Raw genomic sequence first — 18,888 nt, forward strand, 5'->3', positions numbered from 1 at the left:
GAAGAGCGGGGTCAAAAAGGCATCCATTTACCTTGCTCGGTGTTTTGTACCTCCCTGTCAAATCTAGATTTTTTTAAAGATTTACAAATCGTAACTCGGGTTTTGCCAATACCAAGAGGTAGAGGAGGATCTTCAAAGAAACAAGGCGCTCGGAAAGTCGCACAACTGGCGTGGCAGCTGGCGCGAACCGAGGGACAGCATGCAGGCCACGGCTGCCTCCTGGCTTCAGACCTGCCGTGGGAGCAGCCTTCCTTGGTAATTAGCAAGTGAGTCAAAAACAGTTAAGGAATAAATTAATGAGACTTAAGTCTGCCTGATAGAATTGAAATTTCCTGCTGGGTGACAAAATTCTGCTTTAAAGATACTGAATCCGCTGCTAATAATTAGGCAAGAAATAATCACTGCAAAGACCCAAAAATAGGATCTGCCACTTCCAATGTCTGTCTTATTATTTTGCAGAGGGATGAAACAGCAATGAACTTACTTTTTGCCTCCAGTTCTTGAAGGATATTCTTTTTGGCTTATATCTTTGGCAAACTTTCAATTGGAGTGTCCAAGGAAACATAATTGTTAGCTGTGTAGTTTATTGCTGCCTCATGTCACGTTCTTCACCACCTTAATCCAGAGATCAGACACAAGGTACAAGCTTAGGAGGAAAAGGAAAGGAGTAAAGGTGGAGAAAAATAGCAGGGCATAGTCTGGCATTGGTTTTAATTTCAAATTAAATTGGTGATTGAATACTTGTGATTTCATCTGAAAAGGGAAAACTGTTGGGTCCTTTTCGTCTTCATTTTGCATCGAGGGAGCAGGCAGAGCCTTCACTTCCAGTCTCTAGATGGAAGCGTGCGTATTTCTAGCCTGCGGTTTCTGTTTTAATTAGGAGGGGACTTGGAGATTTTGAGAACTATTTTACAGATTTATAAACCCACCTAAAATTCTTGATTTTTTTGTAGTATAATTTCAAGTAGAAAAATTCCTTCTACTCTATCCTAAGGATTGTTGCCTGTTACAGTCCTAAGCTTTCTTAATCAAATATTGTTTGGTCTGTTGTCATGAAGGACAGAAAAGCACCTGAAAGCAAGGCTGGTATACTCCTGTAAGTGTCATATGTGTTACATTTGTACCTTCATTGTGATTTTTCTCCTTTTTTTCAAAGCTGTAAGCAGAAGGTGAATCAAACTGAAATACTCCTTTTCATAATTTTTGAGGTTACCACAAATGAGCTTCATCTTAAGTATTTTTACAATGTCTGGAAATTAAGTTGTCTAGAAAGGTAGATGGGGAAAAATGCAAGACTGATGTATTATCTGAATTATAGTCGGTATTCACCGTACCTTTACAAAAGTTAACATTTTTGTTTGATTGCAGCTGTAATTATTGCTGAATACAAATGTTCCAATTTAAGCTTCAGAAACGCGGTGAAAATCTTTGGAGCCAAGAGCATCTGCCTGAAACATGAGTTTCATATTTGAACGAGTAACTTTTACTGCAAAATTACACAATGAATCCCTGCATTCAAAGCATAATAATAATTTTTTATTCTAAACATACCATCTACCAACTGCTTTTTAAAATTTATTGGCCTAGCAGCTGGTTTTGTAGAAAATGTGTTATTAAAAGCACACAAGATTTGTCAATGAAAATGCAGCGACTTGATGTTGATACCTTCCTGTAGACTGGGAGTTGATCATCAATATTGTGGAAAATGGGGTTATCTCCCAGTATTTGCTCTGCTCCGAAGATTTCCGATGAAAGGGAGCAGGCAGATGCCTGATGACTAGATACAACGTGACATCCAAACGTTGCTCCAAGGCTGTAAATCAAAGTGGAGAGAGCACGTATAAAGCACACTCATGAAACAGTTTACTCTGTATCATATAGCGAAAGTGGACTTTAAAAGAGAACATTAATGTAAACAGATTTATGGAGATGGTTTTCTCATTTCCCCCGTGTGTTTATTGCTCATCTTGGAGAGCTTTGATACCTGTTTTTACATGAGGCAATGTATTTGAGTGGTTGGACTGCTGGCTAGCAATGAAGGTTTCTTGAGAAGCAATCCTGGCTTTGGGGTTTATCTGCTGTGTAGTCAGTGTAGCAAATCACTCAGACACCTCTACCTTCAAACTTGTTTCCTCTGTGACCTGCCAAAAGAATTTATTCTGACAGTATTTCCTACCTGCTGTCCCATCTCTACCTGTGCTCCCTTATTTCTCCTTCTCTTGGACAGTTAGTTGAAGCATGGATCTCCTATGGACTGTCTTTTGAAAGGCATGTTCTCACTTCTGGTATTGTAAAAGAATTAAGTTCATCTGCTTTATATGAAAAGGTACCTTTTTTTCCTGAAATCGAAGGGCAGGTTTGCTTATCCCAACTGTTCACACGCAGGTTATGTACCTGGTATAAATGTCCTGAGCCCAATGGTCATTTACCCACTGGAGCTGAAGTTCTGTGCCCCAGTAACAGTTCCAAAGTGCAGCTTTTGAAACCTCCTGGGCTTCTTAGACCGTGGCAAAAGCACCAAAGGACTGTGGGTTGGGATGTCTGTGGCCACCTGCCTTGCACTGAATTTCTTGTCACAGTAAGCAGGACTCTCTGTATGCCACACCATGTCTGCAGGCTTGAAGTCTTAAGAACCTGCAGATGTTTTCCCTTGGATGCCTTCTGTAAAAAGTCTGAGTGATAGAAACCATCAACCTTTGCAGAGTTTGGTTGTTTTTCATGCCTGAATGGCATCACCAAGCATCCAACTATACGTTGCTACCATGTCCAATAAATTCTTTATCTTCCATTAAATCACAACTACATTTTAAAAGCAGGATGAATGTAACGATTCACAGCTGATATCGAGTGTTTAAGTCATTATTATGCCACAAAAAGTGTTGTAAAGTTTAAATTTATAGGAGTGTGAATAATTTTCTGTCAGCTGGGGATTATCCCTTTTAATCTAAAAGGCACTCATTCTCTCCATATCCAAGGTTTCAGAAGTATTTGCCTGATTGGAATCTGTTGCTCTCCATTGTAAAATAAATCTGCGTGTACAGTGCATGGGAGACTGTAACTGTGAAACTTAGTACATTTATTAGAAGTCAAATACTTAAAACTATATCATAAACAATTGAAGTCTCTGAACTCATAGGATATGTTTCAAAAGTGTTGAGTAATGGTTTAGCTGTGTATCGCCTGGATTTGGAGGTTTTGTTTGAAGTCACATAAACTCTCATGAGTCTAATCCAATGAGGATGGTTCTTTAAAAAAATGCATAGAAAATTGTTGTGGGATTTCTTAGGAGTCTAGAAATTACTTTTCTACTTGTGGCTTTCTATCTTGCACTGGGTATTTGCTGAAAAATTGGATGCTGGATCTGTGGTGGCTCTGCTCTTTGAGAAGCTGTGTCCAGAGTAGTTGCAGGTGCATCTGCCATTCCGCAAGGAGGAAGGGGCATTTTCTGAGTGCAAACAAGGTGTTTGCACAGCTCACATGGGCTCACATGTCAGGTTTTACAGATGGATACTTCCTGCAGCCTTCCTTGCTTTAACCATCAAGGTTAAATGCCTTACTTTTCTCTTTTCACAAATAATAGTAAGAATGACCCTCTCCTAGAGGCCGTAGATGTTGGGATGGGATGTTCCCTCAAATTTTCCTCGATGATCTGTACTGTGGCTGGATTAGTTTGATTTTTAAAACCTTACTTGGAGAAATGTCTGTCTTTTTATGTTTTTCGATTTTACTCTTTGCAGTAACGAGTCCCAAAATATGGATAATGTGATGCATTTTGTTTGCTTTCTAAATGACTGTCGTAATTACATCAGAAAGCAGGCTTCATGTACAGTGAGAGTCCTTGTTTTTCATTGAGACACTGCTGGGATCTCCAGGGACTATCAGAAGGCACTTTGCTTAGTCCTGAGGTTGTCAGGACATAGTTTTTCCTCTGCTGCAATTACAACCTGCCATGGCAGTTGCCAGCACTTGGTTTTGACTTCTGTTTAGCAGTGACAGCTTTGTTCTCGGGGACTGAAGATGCTCAGGAACCTACTTGGAATGCAGGTCTCTAAGGAGAGATTAAATACAGGAGGGCAAAGCTTGGAGTCTCTTTTCCTGCATTCCAAGGAGAAGCAGAGTCCTGGGATGGCCACAGCAAACCTGGTTCCAGGATTGGAAAACAGCTCCAGCAAGGTGTTACCTGGTCTAACTTCTGTCCCCCTTCATGAATCTGGCACTGCCCAGCACTGCCCAGGAGGTGCTCTGCTTCTGTCGGGGTTGTTCTCACTAAAGACAAAGAAGTTTTGTATATGAACAGTTTGTCCTCTGGGATGGTTGACTTCATTGTGCCAATTAAATAGGAAAACTATTTCACTCCATTGGAATTCTTTCCCAGGTGGCATCCTTGCTTGGCTTCATCTAGGCAGTTTTTTTCTAGTCGCTCCTCTCTTTGGGTAAATAAGTGATTTTGTTTTTCAAGGTTACTTACATTCTACCTGTATCTCTGTTTCTGCATCATTCATCCCTGATTGCTCAATTACCCTTCTCCTGCCTTCCTAAGGAATATTTATCTGTCTTGTTCGGATATGAAATGTTGACAGTATGATAATTACGGAACTGTGAACAAATAATCCAGAGCAGTGCGGTTTGTTTTAATAGGAGAACAAAAGCATCCAAACTGAAGAATCAGGTGATCCCTGCATGCCAATGGCTGTTGAATTGCAGTTGGTCTCTAGATCCTTCCTGGCAGTTGCGTTCCTTCATTCAGACTCTATTAACATCTCACCTGGTCCATGTGTGTGTTACATCCAAGTCATCAGCGCCGGTTGGAGAGCGCAGACAGAGACTTCCCGAGTTTTCTGTTCCTTCAGCGTAAGGCCTTGGCTTGCCTGAAGTTTTTTGGTAGTTCTCTTGGTCAGGGACTAAGGTGTGTGCTGGCTGAGGATGACTATTTCAGAGGCTGGGAGAGGAATCTTTGCCTGGTGGAAAAGAGCAGAAAAGGAACAGAGTGAAATTCTGCAAAGAAACATTTAGCTGAATATCAGGAAAAACACCCTGAGATACACGCGGCAGTGAGAGCTGCTCGTCTGTGTAATTCTGTCTCCAGGGCAGTGAGAGGAGACCCTGTGACCGAGACATTTTCAACAAGGTAGGTAAAATCTGTACAGAAATAGAGCACAAGCAGCAATCCGTTATTGGCCAGAGGTGGAAAAAGAATGAGATGTTATGTGTTGAAGCTATTTTTTCTTCTGTCTGTGATTTGCTCCTACTTGCATGCATTAGATTTGCCATATTCATAATTAACCCTCAGTGCCTCTCATTTGATGTAATTCCAGTTTTCGTGACCTAGACAGACCCACACTGTCCCTTTGGTGACCTGTGGGACTACAGCACATCTTCATCTGATTTTTCAAATGGACTGAACCGAGTGTTTCCAATGACACTGCAAATTTGATTAATCTTTTGCCATAGAAGGGCAGTGTTGCTAAGCAGCACTCACCAACACGAGCTGTTTCTCACATTCCGGGACTGCTTCATGGCCTGGCTCACAGACATACCCTCTCGTGTGCTTAAGTAGTGTATCTCTGTGTTTATTCCTGAACTCTGGATGCCGGAGCGCAAGTCTGACCACAGCTTGTGCAGTGGTAGGATTTGAGTTTTTGGTGCCATCTATCACTGGACACGCAATGTTTTTGCAGCTATTTTTTCATTCTTTTGGATTTTATCCTGATTCCAAGACACTTACATCTCGGAGGGGCTTTCCCTATCCCTACAGAATAATGTTTTAAGGTAACATCAGTCAGAGCAAGTAGGGATTCACGGATGGATGTTACTTGCTCTTACTCTCAGACGTAAGAGTTCCTTACTTCACCTCATCCCCATGTTTCTTTAGGGGCTCACAGGATGACTGGGAAGAGTCCTGGGATTTATGAAATTAAATTGTGAAAGAGTAACTGAGGGACTTCTTTTCACCCATTTGACCAAAGTAATGTGTTCAGCCTCCTCTAAACAGGAGGACTAATACATGTTAATCTATGTGTGCATTTCGAGTCCAGAGATAATAAACTATTTTGATTTTCCTTTTAAGTTCACATCTCTCGTGCTCTGTGGGCTTTTGTACGCGACTGGAGCAAGCTGGGTTTTGTCATCTAAACAGAATTTGAGTTGTTGGTTGATAAACTTGCAAGAATTTAACTTCTTAAGGTTAACTTGGCAAGTTAAGGGTTCTCACAAGTTTGGAGATGTCTTCAACTTTAGATGACACCCTGGCTGATAGTCTCCTGCCTACCATATACCCAAGTTGAACACAGATCTTAGCAAGTGTTGCACGTGCTGGAAATGCACTTTTGGGGAAGGGGACTCCATAGGGGCTGTCTGTTTGGTCACCTCGTGAATAGAGCCTTTTATCACAGCTGGCAGGAGGAGAACTGGATCATAGGAAAAGAACTTATAACTTACAAGTCCAGAATTAAAGAAGCTTAATATAAAAAAAATAAACTGAGATATAAAGCCTAGAATAAAGACAGGTCTGGTAGAAAAGATTTACTCCCAATTTTATACCTATAAGCTTATCCCTGATGTACTAGAAAAAACGGACACCCGATATGAAATACTGCCTTACACATTTATACTCACAGCAAGTACTTACTTGTGACAGTTTCATTATTACGAGTAGTGAAAAAATTTCTGACATCCTCTCAAGTCCTCTGTAGTTGAGATTTGCTTGAACTGAAACAAAAAGATACGGAATATCTATAAAAATAACCCCATCTGTTCACTAGTTCCTGTGATATGTCTTTATAGTGTTTATTCTGTATGGTCTTTGGATAAGAGCATCAACCAGGACTTCTGTCTGCTTCTCAGTGTTCCCGTTAGACCAGCACCCTCCCAGTGCCCATGGTTCCAACCCGCACGCTTTGCCCTGTGTGTGTGGCCAGCTCCTCTCCCTGTTTTCCATGCTTATTGTGCTTAGGAAACAGAGACCTGCCAGGACTTTTCCAAAGAAAGCTGCTCTTGATGCATCCGGCTTGATTTATTGATTTCTTTTTTTTTTTTAATTTCATCTATATTGTGTTTCCATGGTGCTGATTTTTTACCTTTAAAACTTTATCATGTGGGTTCACTGCGAATGAACGTTAATGGTGCGGGAGTCAGTTCCAGACTTGCATCATTACTTTATATTTAATAAAACAGGAGCTTAAGATTTTGCTGTCTGTAATAGTCTCCTCAGTTTTACATCCCTCCCTTTTTTCTCTCTTCTTTCCAGTTTTCTTGTCGTTGGCCCAGGGTGTGTGGAAGTACGCCGCTCCTGCTTCACAAAGGCGTATGGCTCTGATGGGTTTGCACATGTGCTTTTAAAGTGTTATAAAATATTCAAATGCTCTAATATAATACGAGATTATTTCCAGGTCTAGAGTAATTGGAAATGCCAAGATTGATAAGCAGGAAAAATTAAGATGAGAGTTCATCACCTTCCTCCATCCACAGCCAGATGATGGCATCAGATTTTGAGTTTGTTCAAATATATAAGAAAACCAGCCCAAATCACAGCAGACTTGATTGTCCTGTTTTGAATTGTGCTTGTCCTGTTTTAGCTTAAGTAGCAGTAGTTGTGATGAAGGCATTCCTCAAAAGGATTTGTTTTTTCTGCCCTCATTCTTTGTGTCTTATTATAACTTCAGTCAGCTCTTCTGATGAGAGCAATTGTATTCCAGACGTGAGGATGTCAGAGTCAAAGCTGCAGAAACGAAACAAGAAAAGCAAGGCCCTTGCACTTCAGAAAGTGAAATCACTGCGCAGTGCCAGCTCTGGATGTCTTTTTCCTGCTAGGCGAGTCGGGTTCGGTACTACGCTCCTCTCTGGGCTTTGGTGGATGGCAAACTTCCATGCAGCTGTGCTGGTTTGCGTGGTACTGTATTCTTGACCAGAACGGCTGTCAGTACCCCAGTGACCCTAAAATGTCTCCTCTTGCTCAGCAGTGAGGCTGTGCAAGGGATGAATTTACAGAGTTAGCACCCCTGCTTGCATTTTAAAGGGTGTTTCAGGATTTAACTGTGTGTCCGCTGCCTAAAACCAAGCTAATATTAGCCTAAGTTTTGCTTCGTTGTATTCCAGCAGAACTTGAGAAGTCATTTGGGCTGAGCAAAGACAAGTCTGTGCTAAAGGATGCAGAAGCGTTGTTCTCATTTGGGCAAACTTTGCGCTAGTTCTGAAGCTAATGTGTCTACACCTCGCAGCGCGGCACGGTGGAAGAACACGGCGCCATGGATGCCACGCGATGCCCCGGCTGCCGGCTCCGAGACTGGCCCGGCCACGGGGGCACGTGTCTGCGCCAGGCTGAGCTCAGGCTCGGGTGAGGACCCTCAGCACCACAGGTGGTGGCATCTCATGGTTTCCTGCTGTGGCAAGTTCTGAAGGGGCTCTCAGGTTCTGCAGATTTCTATTATTTGTCATTCCGTACAGTCTATTAACTTTTTCTGAATGAAGCCTTGCTAAGTTAGTAGTTTAATCTTTCCTAAGATATTTTTACTGGTGTTAAGTGCTGCCTACACAGAGGAAGACACAAGTCTGCCCTAGACAGCTCTCAATATAAACTTGAAAGCATATACAGAACGTGTAATGTGAAGGGCAATACTTTAATTACTAGAACTGACAAGAATGCAGCAAGGCTAGGGGAGTAGGAAATGTTCATAGGGTAGGGTTAGCCTCATTCGTCTGCAGATCAGATTCAAATGTTGTTTAAAGTCATAAATGAAGAAGAAATGGATGATGTTCTTGTGATCTCACCAGGAAAGCATGGCGGTCACACCCCAGGTCGGATTCTCTCTCTTCTATTTGTGGAGACCAACTCCTCTCTCTTTTTTTCCTTACCCCATCTAAAAATTACAGAAAGTAGTAATTCACACATTAGACTTTCTGATCTCTGGCACACGCTATGGAGGTGCAAAGTATTGCTATAGCAGCATAATTTATCAGCATTAAAATCTCTGACATACCATTCTCCCAAGGAAGCTAGCAATGAAAACTGAAAATGGCACAGTGTGATCTCCTCCTGGTAGCAATGAATGTAAAAACAATGGGAAACAGAAGGAAAGTAATGTCTTACTGCAACCCTAAATTCTAATTTCCAAATCCTGCACGAATCATCTAACAGTTGTCGAGATGTGAAATACAAGGTAGTGAAAGAACGCCGTGATCGTTTGCCGCAGAAAGTAGTTGCTTTTTTTCCCATCAGTTCCCTGTCCAGAGTTCAAAGCTGTTACTGGGTTTGAAGAAGTGGCTTGATAATGTGACAACATGTTTGTGGCTAGGCTGGCAGTGATAAAGGAAGCCCAGTCTCCTGCTGCTGGGCAAAAACTGCTCACCAGTGGCGTTTAGGGAAATATTGTGTGATTGGCCAGTTGCGGATTTTTGATCTTTTCCTTCACAGCATATGTTGGCTGGTCTCCATAGCATGCAACCAGTGGCCTGATCTAGCCAGAACAACAAGAGCATGAAGAGCTGATATCATGAGTATGAGGTTGATATCTTGAGTATGAGGCTGATACCACGTTGATATCATGAATATGAGGCTGTCTAAGGTCTGAGTACCGAGGGAAATATCTTAGCAATGTTCTAGATAATGCGAATCTTCAAATGTGCTGTTTCATAGTCATGTTTCTCTATGCTATAAAAATTCTCTAAAGGCATTTCTCATGGACAAAACACTTTTGGAAAGGCCTTCGTTATCTTATGCGTTGGCTTTGTGTAAGATGGTAAGGTGTGTAACCTAATGGCCTGTGTTATATACATCATGCTATTTCAGTCATGCAAACAGCTCCTGGAGAAATATTCAGTTCACATGAATGCATGTTACGTACCTCGTTTGTAAGTAAAGTGGCACTTAATGAATGTGAAACACCTTTGGTTATCTAGATGTTTCAAATTCTTGATGCACTTACAAACAGGAAAGTCACTTCAATAACAAGAGCCGCACAGACTGCCCCAGGAAATTTTGCAACCTGAGAAAGACATAATGTGACCCATGAATATCCCAGGTGGGGAAGGAGCGTTTAAATAGCATGAACAAATGACAGGCTGGATGCAAGTTAGACTGTGATTATCTTCCTGCAAGACAAATAAAAGGGAGCTGCTAAAGGCTACATGACCTATATCCATTCCTTAAAGATGACTGGAGAAGCTATTGAGACCGCTGCCTGGAGCGGAGGAGCGCTCTGTGGGTACGGCAGGGATGCTGGCATCGTACCCGATGGAAACATACCCGTTCTTCTCACGTTTCTTTCCTTGTGCGTGTCAAAGTCTGTGCTTGATCCAGTGGATATCTCACTCCCTTTCCTGGGGACGGGGAAGAGAAGTGGCGTGTGCAGAACTCACGTTGTGCAGGGATTTGCCAAGTTGTTTATATCTAGTTGATTTATTTCTTTGGTATGACAGTGCGCAAAAGCAACACTTCTTTAGGCTTCACCCCCAAATCCTGGTTTCTCTTTAAACACTACCCCTCTTTCTCCAGCTAATGTGCTTGACCCACTAAGACTATTCTCATATGACTGGACACCACAGTAGTATTATACTTTTATTGCCTTATTTAGCCAAGAGATTAAATGTAATGTTCAGATTATGTAGAACATTAACTCCTAACAATAAGCAAATAACACATTAGAAGCTTTGCTATTAAAACGTTTAGTGCTGCCTTTGCTGTGGAGCACTCCGGGAGCCGTGACTTATGTTCCACGAGGGAGGAGGCACCGTACGTTCAGCGTGAGGCTCTTTCTCCTGGAAAGGTGGCGCCTATAGCTGCCGAGCCCGCATGCCGTGTGTATGTATGCTTTACGGGATATTTTTACATGTAGCCAAAACACCTGAGTCCAGTTCTGCCAGCCATGGCTGCAAACTGGGGGGGGGTTCTGAGCAGGTGATGAAGTTCTTGCTCCGGGTCGCTGGTGTCTCCTACCCGTGCCTGGGAGACGGGGCGGCCAGCCGGGGTCGGAGCCCCGCGTCGCAGCCGCTCCTCCTGTCAGGAGTCGCGATGTGCGAGTCTTGTCTTTCAGACAGTATTTTTATGTGAGCTGATGGTTGCCAGGGTAACGGAGGCTTCGGGGAGTCTCGCGCCGACGCAGCGCCCTGGCCCCGGCGAGCGCTGGGAGCAGATGTTGGCTGGGAGCTGGGAGCCGGGCTGGCGGCGAGGAGCGGCGCTGCCGGCAGCCGCGCGCGGAGGCGGCTGGAGAGAACGATTTGCCTGGCTGCGCTCGGTGCAAGAGAGCAGGTTCAGGGCTTGCTCGCTCTTTTCCCCCTTTTTTGTTGTAATTTAGTATTCTTGTCTCACCCCACAGGGGTTCCTCAGCCGTCGGCTTAAAGGCTCCATCAAAAGGACAAAGAGCCAACCGAAGCTCGATAGGAACAGCAGCTTCCGGCACATTTTACCTGGCTTCAGGAGTGTGGACAATGAAAGGTAAGGGGATGTTTCTCGGAGGGTGGGGATGAGGGTGTGAGAGAGAGAAGGAGGATGTTGATTTTTCCTGGTCTTGTTAATATCTTGCTTTTCTCATTCAGAGCAAGGGCCACATCTGTGATAGAAGTAGACTCGCTTAATTGCAAGAGGGGTATTTTTAATTTGTTGGCAAGCGTGCGGTGCGAGCCCTCCCTTTTTAGGTTAAATAACGTGTACAGAGAAGCCTGGCTGATCTTTCTTTTCCCCAATAAATCCTAAGTTGATGCACCAGCATATAAATAGCACATAGATGCAGCAGCCAAAGCCGAGTGATGCGGCGCGGGAGGGAGGGGAGGGATGCTCACACGCTGGACGACCGTGAACGTTACTGGGTTACACATTGCATGAACAATAACACAGAACAATAACAACCGTAATCTCCCCAAATCCCTCTCCCCCTTCCACACACATACATCTTCAGCGTAGCCGTTGGCTGCCGTCATTGCGCTGAGATGGATTCTCGGCATGTGGCCGAAGCCGATTTTTCTGCCTGAGCCATGACAGGATGGCTCAGTCCAGGAGCGGTGCCTTGCAGGGAGCGTGCAGATGGATCACAGGCAGCATTTGACATGGGATGGCCAGTGTTGGGGCAAATTGCAAACAAAATACAGGGAAATGAGACCTTGGTTTTGTTTTTCAGCTCAGTTAGGAAGTAAAGTAGCTCTTTAGAGGATTTGTATGTATTTTTGTACATGTAGATTTATGTCAGTGTGTGCATGAGACAGACGTACATGCTAGGTAAATTTATGTGTAAGTTCACGTGCAGATCAAGGTCAGACTCCCTTACCAACCACGGAAATAAACTATTGGTTTGCTTCCAAAAGGAACATCTTTCAACCTTACGTGAATAATTTTGGGGAATGACACAAAAGAGGTATTGAAGTGCCAAGAAAAGTCTGTGTCTGAAAAATACGTCAAATTGGACGTACGCTCATGTAACCGTTTTGTAAGAGCAGAATTGTAAAATATCAAGACAGTACTTTTGAATCCATTGAGTACGTGCTTCACTTTTAAACTCAAGGACAACTTTCACTTTGTTTTGGCTGTGCTTATTCATTGGAGAGGCCATGAATTTCTGACGCCCACAAATGACAGTTGTCAATCTGGATTTTTCCTTGCCTGCCCTTTTACAGCCTCCTGAGCTTTTTCCTTCTGGATTCTGCAAATAAAAGGATTGTGCTCCTCAGTGCAGGGTAATATTTCAGGGGTTACTATCTGGGAAGACAGAGTTGATTTGATTCCTGCGCTGCAGTTTTCACAAATGCTCGAAGTAGGGCACTGTGTTCCGTACGGAAGACAAGCGAGCGTAGCCGGGCGGCCGGGAATCTGCCTACAGTGCTGCTGCTTCGCTCAAGCAACGGGCAAATTAGACAAGGTTTTCTTGCTACCTAGATGAGTTTTGTTTCTCTCTGTGAATTGGCAGTTTCGGAATTAACTGTTTCGGCCAGCCCTGCAGCCAAAGTAATTTTCCCAAATTGAGCCTTGCAATTTCCCTGCCCTCCCAGCACAAGAGCTTGCTGGGCAGCGTCCTTTCAGATAGAGCCAGATTTACTGCAACTTTTCTTTAAAGAGACTTGGTGAATAGCTGTAGTGCATTTTCAGTGTAGACCTTCAAGGGTGGGTTAGAGGAGAGGTAGCATTTGGCAGCCTTGAATAAAACCTGAGGATTTGCTTATATGAGTATTTAGAAACTGAAAATGAAAGACTTCTGTTAGGCAGATATCACTCATAAATACACTTCATCTGTGATACGCAGACATGCCCTGATCTGGAGGAAACTGTCTGACACTAGGCAGCTTTTGACAGCAAGCTTTTAGTCCTGTAGCTTTCATAGTAGTGTCAGATCTGTAATGTCTATAATCTTCCACAGGAGATCTTGGCCTTAGGTACTGTTGCTCTCGGAGAGGTGAAAGAAAAGCAGCAGCTGGGCTTCTCAGTCATGCATCGAGGTTTTTGTTACAGAAGATAAATTTATCTTCCTGAACATGCCCATCCACGTCTGCTAAAATGCACAATACACTCACTTCTGTACAGAAGGGCTTGGGTCTTTTAAATCGCTCTCGTGCATGTTCTGCTGTGCTTCCTTGTCTTTCTTGAAATCCAAGAACTGTTTCCAAGAAGCGTCTGGTATTGGAATATTTGCCTCTTAAATATTTGATTCTTGACTCCATCTTGTATCCGAGCTGATTGTTCGCGAACCGCTTCCTTGCTCGTGGAAGTAACCGTTATAACAGCGTTCTGTTCTGGAGCTTTGTAGAATTTTTACAGGAGATGCTCTAGCAAAAATGAATAGTGCAATAAACGCGGTCAAAATGCTCCAGGTTGAATTATTGAGCTGTAGCTAATCATAAATGATGCTGTTACTTGGCTTCTGTGTACCTACATTGGTCCTGTCTCATGCCTCTTGGTTTCTTTATTTTTCTTTTTCTTGCATGTCCTGTTTGTCCTGCTATGTACAGCAGGATGTATGAATGTATGAGATGTGCACATATATGTACAGACAGCTGACTGGGGGATGCGGCGTGCATGTAGGGCAGAGAGGAGAACACAAACATATCTATGCTTTTTATCCTGGGTTTGAATAACGTGTGCGTTTAAATACATCATGTAAATTTAAAATGGAAAATTAGTACCTCCTACAATAGTGAGACATTTGTGGAGTGTGAGTTTTGTAACAAAGGAAAACAAGGAAATAACATTAAACATTGGAAAAGTCACAGAATGTCTCAGTGGCATCAGTTCAGAATCACCTGGTTGATTTTGAGTCGGGGTTTCGTCCCTTTTCCCCCCGTTTCGTGGCACAAAGAGAAGAGCCAGGTCAGCAGCGGAGCCTGGCAGAGCTGCTCCCCTGGCACGTGGCGACTGCGTCCGGGGGAGCTGACGGCCCCGACATGGGGGGGTCTTTGTCGAGTTGTCGTGCTGTCTGCCAGGGCCCCCTGTCCACTGCCAGGCAGCTGTTGGTGGTTCTGCCGTGGCGTGTGCCCGTCTGTTTGGAGCAACTGTGAAAACTTGGAGAATTCTGTAAAACCTCGGCCGACCATTTTTGTTCTGCAGAGAACATCTGAGGAATTGCTCAAAGTGGTGTGTTAGAAAAATAAACTGACTGTAGTCAAGCAGAGCTTGTGTTTGTAGAAAAACCATGGTTGTTTCTCATAGTATCGGATTTTACATTGTCTGAGAAGAGATATTTTGTTTGAAAAAGGTGGAGTAAGTAAAATATGTAGGGTTCACGTTGGAGCAGTTGGCCAAATTTTGCCAGTCTTTTGCACTCTGATTTTTTCCTTAGGAGTCCTGTTACAGTAACAATAATAAAATCATTGATTGTGAATAAGAGAAGTAAAATCAGACCAAGTATAACTGGTATTCTGTGTGAGAGGTGCCTTAATCTGGTAGAAACAGTTTATATAAATGTGAGTTTTAAAGGAGGATTGTGGAATGAGTGCTCCTTTCAGTTTGTTGGCTGGTCAGATTGCTTGTTAGGCTAAAAAGGGTTCCGTTAAAGTGGCTCTTTGCTAACGATGTCTCCTGCATCCTGATTTATTACAGCAGCTCACAAAGTTTTTATCATGGAGCGCTGAATGTTTGTCTTTGTAGTGGCCTCTCTGGAATCAGCCACAAATCAAACATTTGGCAGATGGATTTTTCTTAATTGGACCCACATTTCTCCTACCAAATTTGTGACGGAGAAAGTTTTTGAGTTGGGCTTTGGGCAGAGGGTGTAGAGGCAGAGAACTGAGAGGTGGTTATTCTGCTGCGGTTGTTAATTACTGTTGTTAGTGCACTTCTGATTGTTTTCTTGTTGTGGTGACCTTTTCAGACACTGCTGTCACTTGGTTACAGTAATTTTTTAAAAATAATTCCTGACAGTTTGTCAGGAATTTAGAAAGTTGATTTATGTGGGGATGTTTTGGGTTTTTTTTACATTTAGATACATGAACTGGGTCCCGTCTCCTCTGAAACTGGCCAAGGTGACGTTACACTGGCACGGAGAGGGCAGGGACACCGTGTCAGCTCATGGGACAAACACCTTCAGACCCTCTCGATCTGGTGGAAGATGGGTGCTCTGCATAGCTCCGTGTTCTTGTGCTCCCCCCGAGCTGATCGTTCCCAGGGACACTCGTCCTCTGTGCACCGAGAATTCGTTTCATGCCAAGGGGCTCTCAGTAACTAACATTTGTGGTTGTTTTGCAAGGGTTTTTTTTCATAATTCCAGAAGATAACATTCTATTTAAGCTTTTTCTTGGCACTACAAAAGTCTGAGCATATGGTTGATTGTTAAATGAGCCTCGGCCTTGGCCGGGGTACAGCGGTGTGTTAATAACAGCAACGACTTGTACTACTGCTACTTCCTCTTTAAACTACTTTTTTTTTTTATCATCCCAGCAGAAGTTTCTGCTTATAACGCACAGAGGGACGAGGAAGTGTACAAGGTGTGTACTGCAGTGCGTTCAGCTCCTCATCCAGTGCTAACGTGGTCTGCTGTGTGGCTTTCCTAATGTTCATAAAGCTGGTTTGATGCAATAGGAGAGCATCAATAACTTAGGAACCTCTGTACTCTTCCAGTAAACTTAGTTTGGGAGTGCTTTTAGATCTAATTCTCATTTCTTTATTTCCCAACAAATTTGATAATGCCAAATATTTTTGGGCATGATGAAACGGGTTACGTTTGAGGAGGATATGGTGAGCGCTGCGTTACAAAGGATGGAGAAGTCACTCTGTTTCCTTTGGAAAGAGGAATGACTCATCCTGCAGAACTGGGACACTGGGAGACCCCAGAACGCATGAAGGGCTTTTAGGTCTGTGTGAACAAGTGCTGGAGAGCTTGCTTCCTCTTCTGCCTCCTCACTCGAATGGCATTAGCCAGTGAAGCTTTCTAAGTAGGAAGATTTATAATAGTAGGTGCACAGGGAAGGGTGACTCTAACAGCATCTTAAGTACCGCTCAGCGGCCTCTCGTCTTCATGATAATGAAAATATTTTGAGGAAACACTGCTGAGTTTGCGTAGGGAAACCATTCCCCACTGCCAATAACTGACGTCCGGAGCGGCAGCGCCCGCGGGTGACAGCGTCGGCCGTCTCGTGCCGTGGGCGACGGCTGTTCCCGCTCCCCGCAGCCAGGGACCATCGTGGGGAGCTCAGAGGGGCAAGGACAGGCTTGGGATCGATGCTGGCCCCGTGGAGTACCTGCTTTTCTATCCAGGCTGCTTTGTCCTGGAATATGCAAATCAGCCTTTTAATGGAGTTCCTTTGCAAAATATTTCTTGAACCAGAAAGTTAATTACTGATCTCTAATTAATGGCTATGTGAGGAGGCTCGAGTAAAATCCAAGAGAACTGCTTTGAAGGAGAGATGCAGGAGGAAATTACTGCTTCTCCCCAGAAACTGTTACGTTCCTCGTCTTCTCCTCGTGGTATTAGGAAGTTTAGAAACTGGTATTCAAATATTTTTAAAAGGATAATGCTCCTAATGGAAAGAAGGGATTTTGGAGGGGTTTTCTGGGAGGCATTGAAACAAAAAAAATCCTTTATATGGAAGAAACACTAATACTCTGCTTTGTGAAATAATGTGCGGTTCCCTTATGCAGGTGGTTCGTGTTTCCATTGCCTTGAGAGTGGCATCTGTTCCCCTTCGGAGTGAGTCTGGCGCCGCAGGGAGCGGGTGACGAGGGGCAGTGTGGGTGCGGGTGTGTTTCACACCCGGCGTGGGTGCGGCGGTGCCAGTCCTCCCCCGGTCAGCGTCCTCTGCGTTACGTTTTCTTGATTAAGAGAAGTGCAACTCCTGGTAGATCTGGGAGGTTGCAGATACTTGCCGGGCCCAAGCGTGTAGAGATATTTGCTCTAGAGCCCGTTCAGCAATACGCTGCTCCTCGTGGCCAAAGCCATTTAATAACCCCAAGAGGGGCAGAGACTGAAAACAATGTGGTGCCTTTCAGCTTCTCCCAAGGCAACAGCAAGGTCTCAACTATTTCTCCTGTTAAATTGGTTTTTCTTACACACACATATATATATATATATATATATATATTTGTTCAGGCTTTGCACATGCCTGTGGATCTGTGATACGTATCTGTCTGAGGCTGCCTGGGGTAAATGTATTTGACATTCTCAAAGAAACACATAAACACTTCCCCTTATCCTACACATTCAAATTCCTAATTGAACAGAGAGATCGTGTCTAATATCTCTCAGGAAAAGACCGTATTACTTCCTAGAAATTTTCCAAGCCACAGTAAAATGTCAAGGGAAGGGCTAAGAGGCTGGAATTATTTTAATAGCCTTCTTCACGTTGCTCCGCTTCCCAGTTTCCCAACAGTGCAAACAAACAGCACCGTGCCCCACGGGGTACAGCTCGCGCCTCAGCTCGACTCGCAGTCGTGTAGCAAAATTATAAAATCCTCCCTGTTTAGGCATATGCAGCGCTACTGGGATAATTGGCTTCATGCATCTTACAATTAGCTTGCAAAAATATGTTTTGCATTCCTGACCTTTTCTCTATAAGCAAGGCCATTGTTTCACTGTCCTGCTTAATTACAAAATATAGCGTTGTGTGAAGATAGAGACGACATCGTTGTATCGTTGGCTCTAATTTGACGAGACATCATAATGGGGAGTTTTCATACCGAGGGCACCGAATTAGTGTAGCGTGAAGCCACATTTCTCTAAACCTACTAAATAAGGAGAAGTTAATTTTATGCTCTATCTTTTTGACGTTTGTAATCAAAGCATTGTATTACAGCTGCAGATGGTTAGCGCTTGAAGAATGTTTGGTGAATGCCGACGATCGGAAGGCATTGTTTCTGCAGCGGAAGATCAGGTTGATTAATGGATAGGATGATGCTTCCTTTCATTTTGCTCTTCTCCCAGTCTGAACACACATTGTTGGCTCGTTTGGCCACTGCCTGGCAGGCACGACGTTGCGGTGTACACCTCGGGGTTACAAGCAGGTAGTTCTGTTCGTATCCTCTCAATGAGGATGCTGAGCCAGGGTGGCAGTTCAGTCGTGTTGTGGCCAACGGTGTCGGGATATTCTCCGGATCGAAGGCAGATACTGCGTTTTGTTTGCAAACAGACCGTTTGTTCTGACTTTGCCCTGGCGAGATTTTCAGGTGCATGAATTTCAGTGCAATGTCAGTAGCGTTACTCTGCATGTCAATAAATTCAAAGAAAAAAAAAGAGAAAAAAAATGCCATCGCTACATCTTTTATACCAGAGAAGATGCTTTCTATTAGTTCTGGACTCTTCTGTTTGCTTTTTTAATTATTATTTGTTTACAATAAGAACTAAGATGCTTCCATCCAGGCTTAAACATTCTGGCACACAATGAAAACGGCTCATGATGAAAATATTACTTTGGAACTAGGAGGAACAGTCTTGCTTTCCCCAGCCACTGTCTCCCAACCACGTGTTGCCCTTGCAGCAGATC

The 18,888-nt window shown here is 43.6% G+C and overlaps 1 protein-coding gene across 2 annotated transcripts in view; it reads left to right on the plus strand.

Moving 5' to 3' along the window:
* Positions 1-18,888, plus strand: part of DAB2IP (DAB2 interacting protein) — a 135,712-nt gene that overhangs the window by 11,121 nt on the left and 105,703 nt on the right. For both annotated transcript variants that reach the window (XM_086625000.1, XM_086625001.1), the window contains exon 2: positions 11,310-11,428. In XM_086625000.1, the coding sequence (XP_086481126.1) occupies positions 11,310-11,428 (119 nt within the window). The remainder of the gene's footprint in view (positions 1-11,309; positions 11,429-18,888) is intronic.

Source organism: Tauraco erythrolophus, chromosome 22 (genome assembly GCF_009769465.1).
Source record: "Tauraco erythrolophus isolate bTauEry1 chromosome 22, bTauEry1.pri, whole genome shotgun sequence".
NCBI classification, from domain to species: domain Eukaryota; kingdom Metazoa; phylum Chordata; class Aves; order Musophagiformes; family Musophagidae; genus Tauraco; species Tauraco erythrolophus.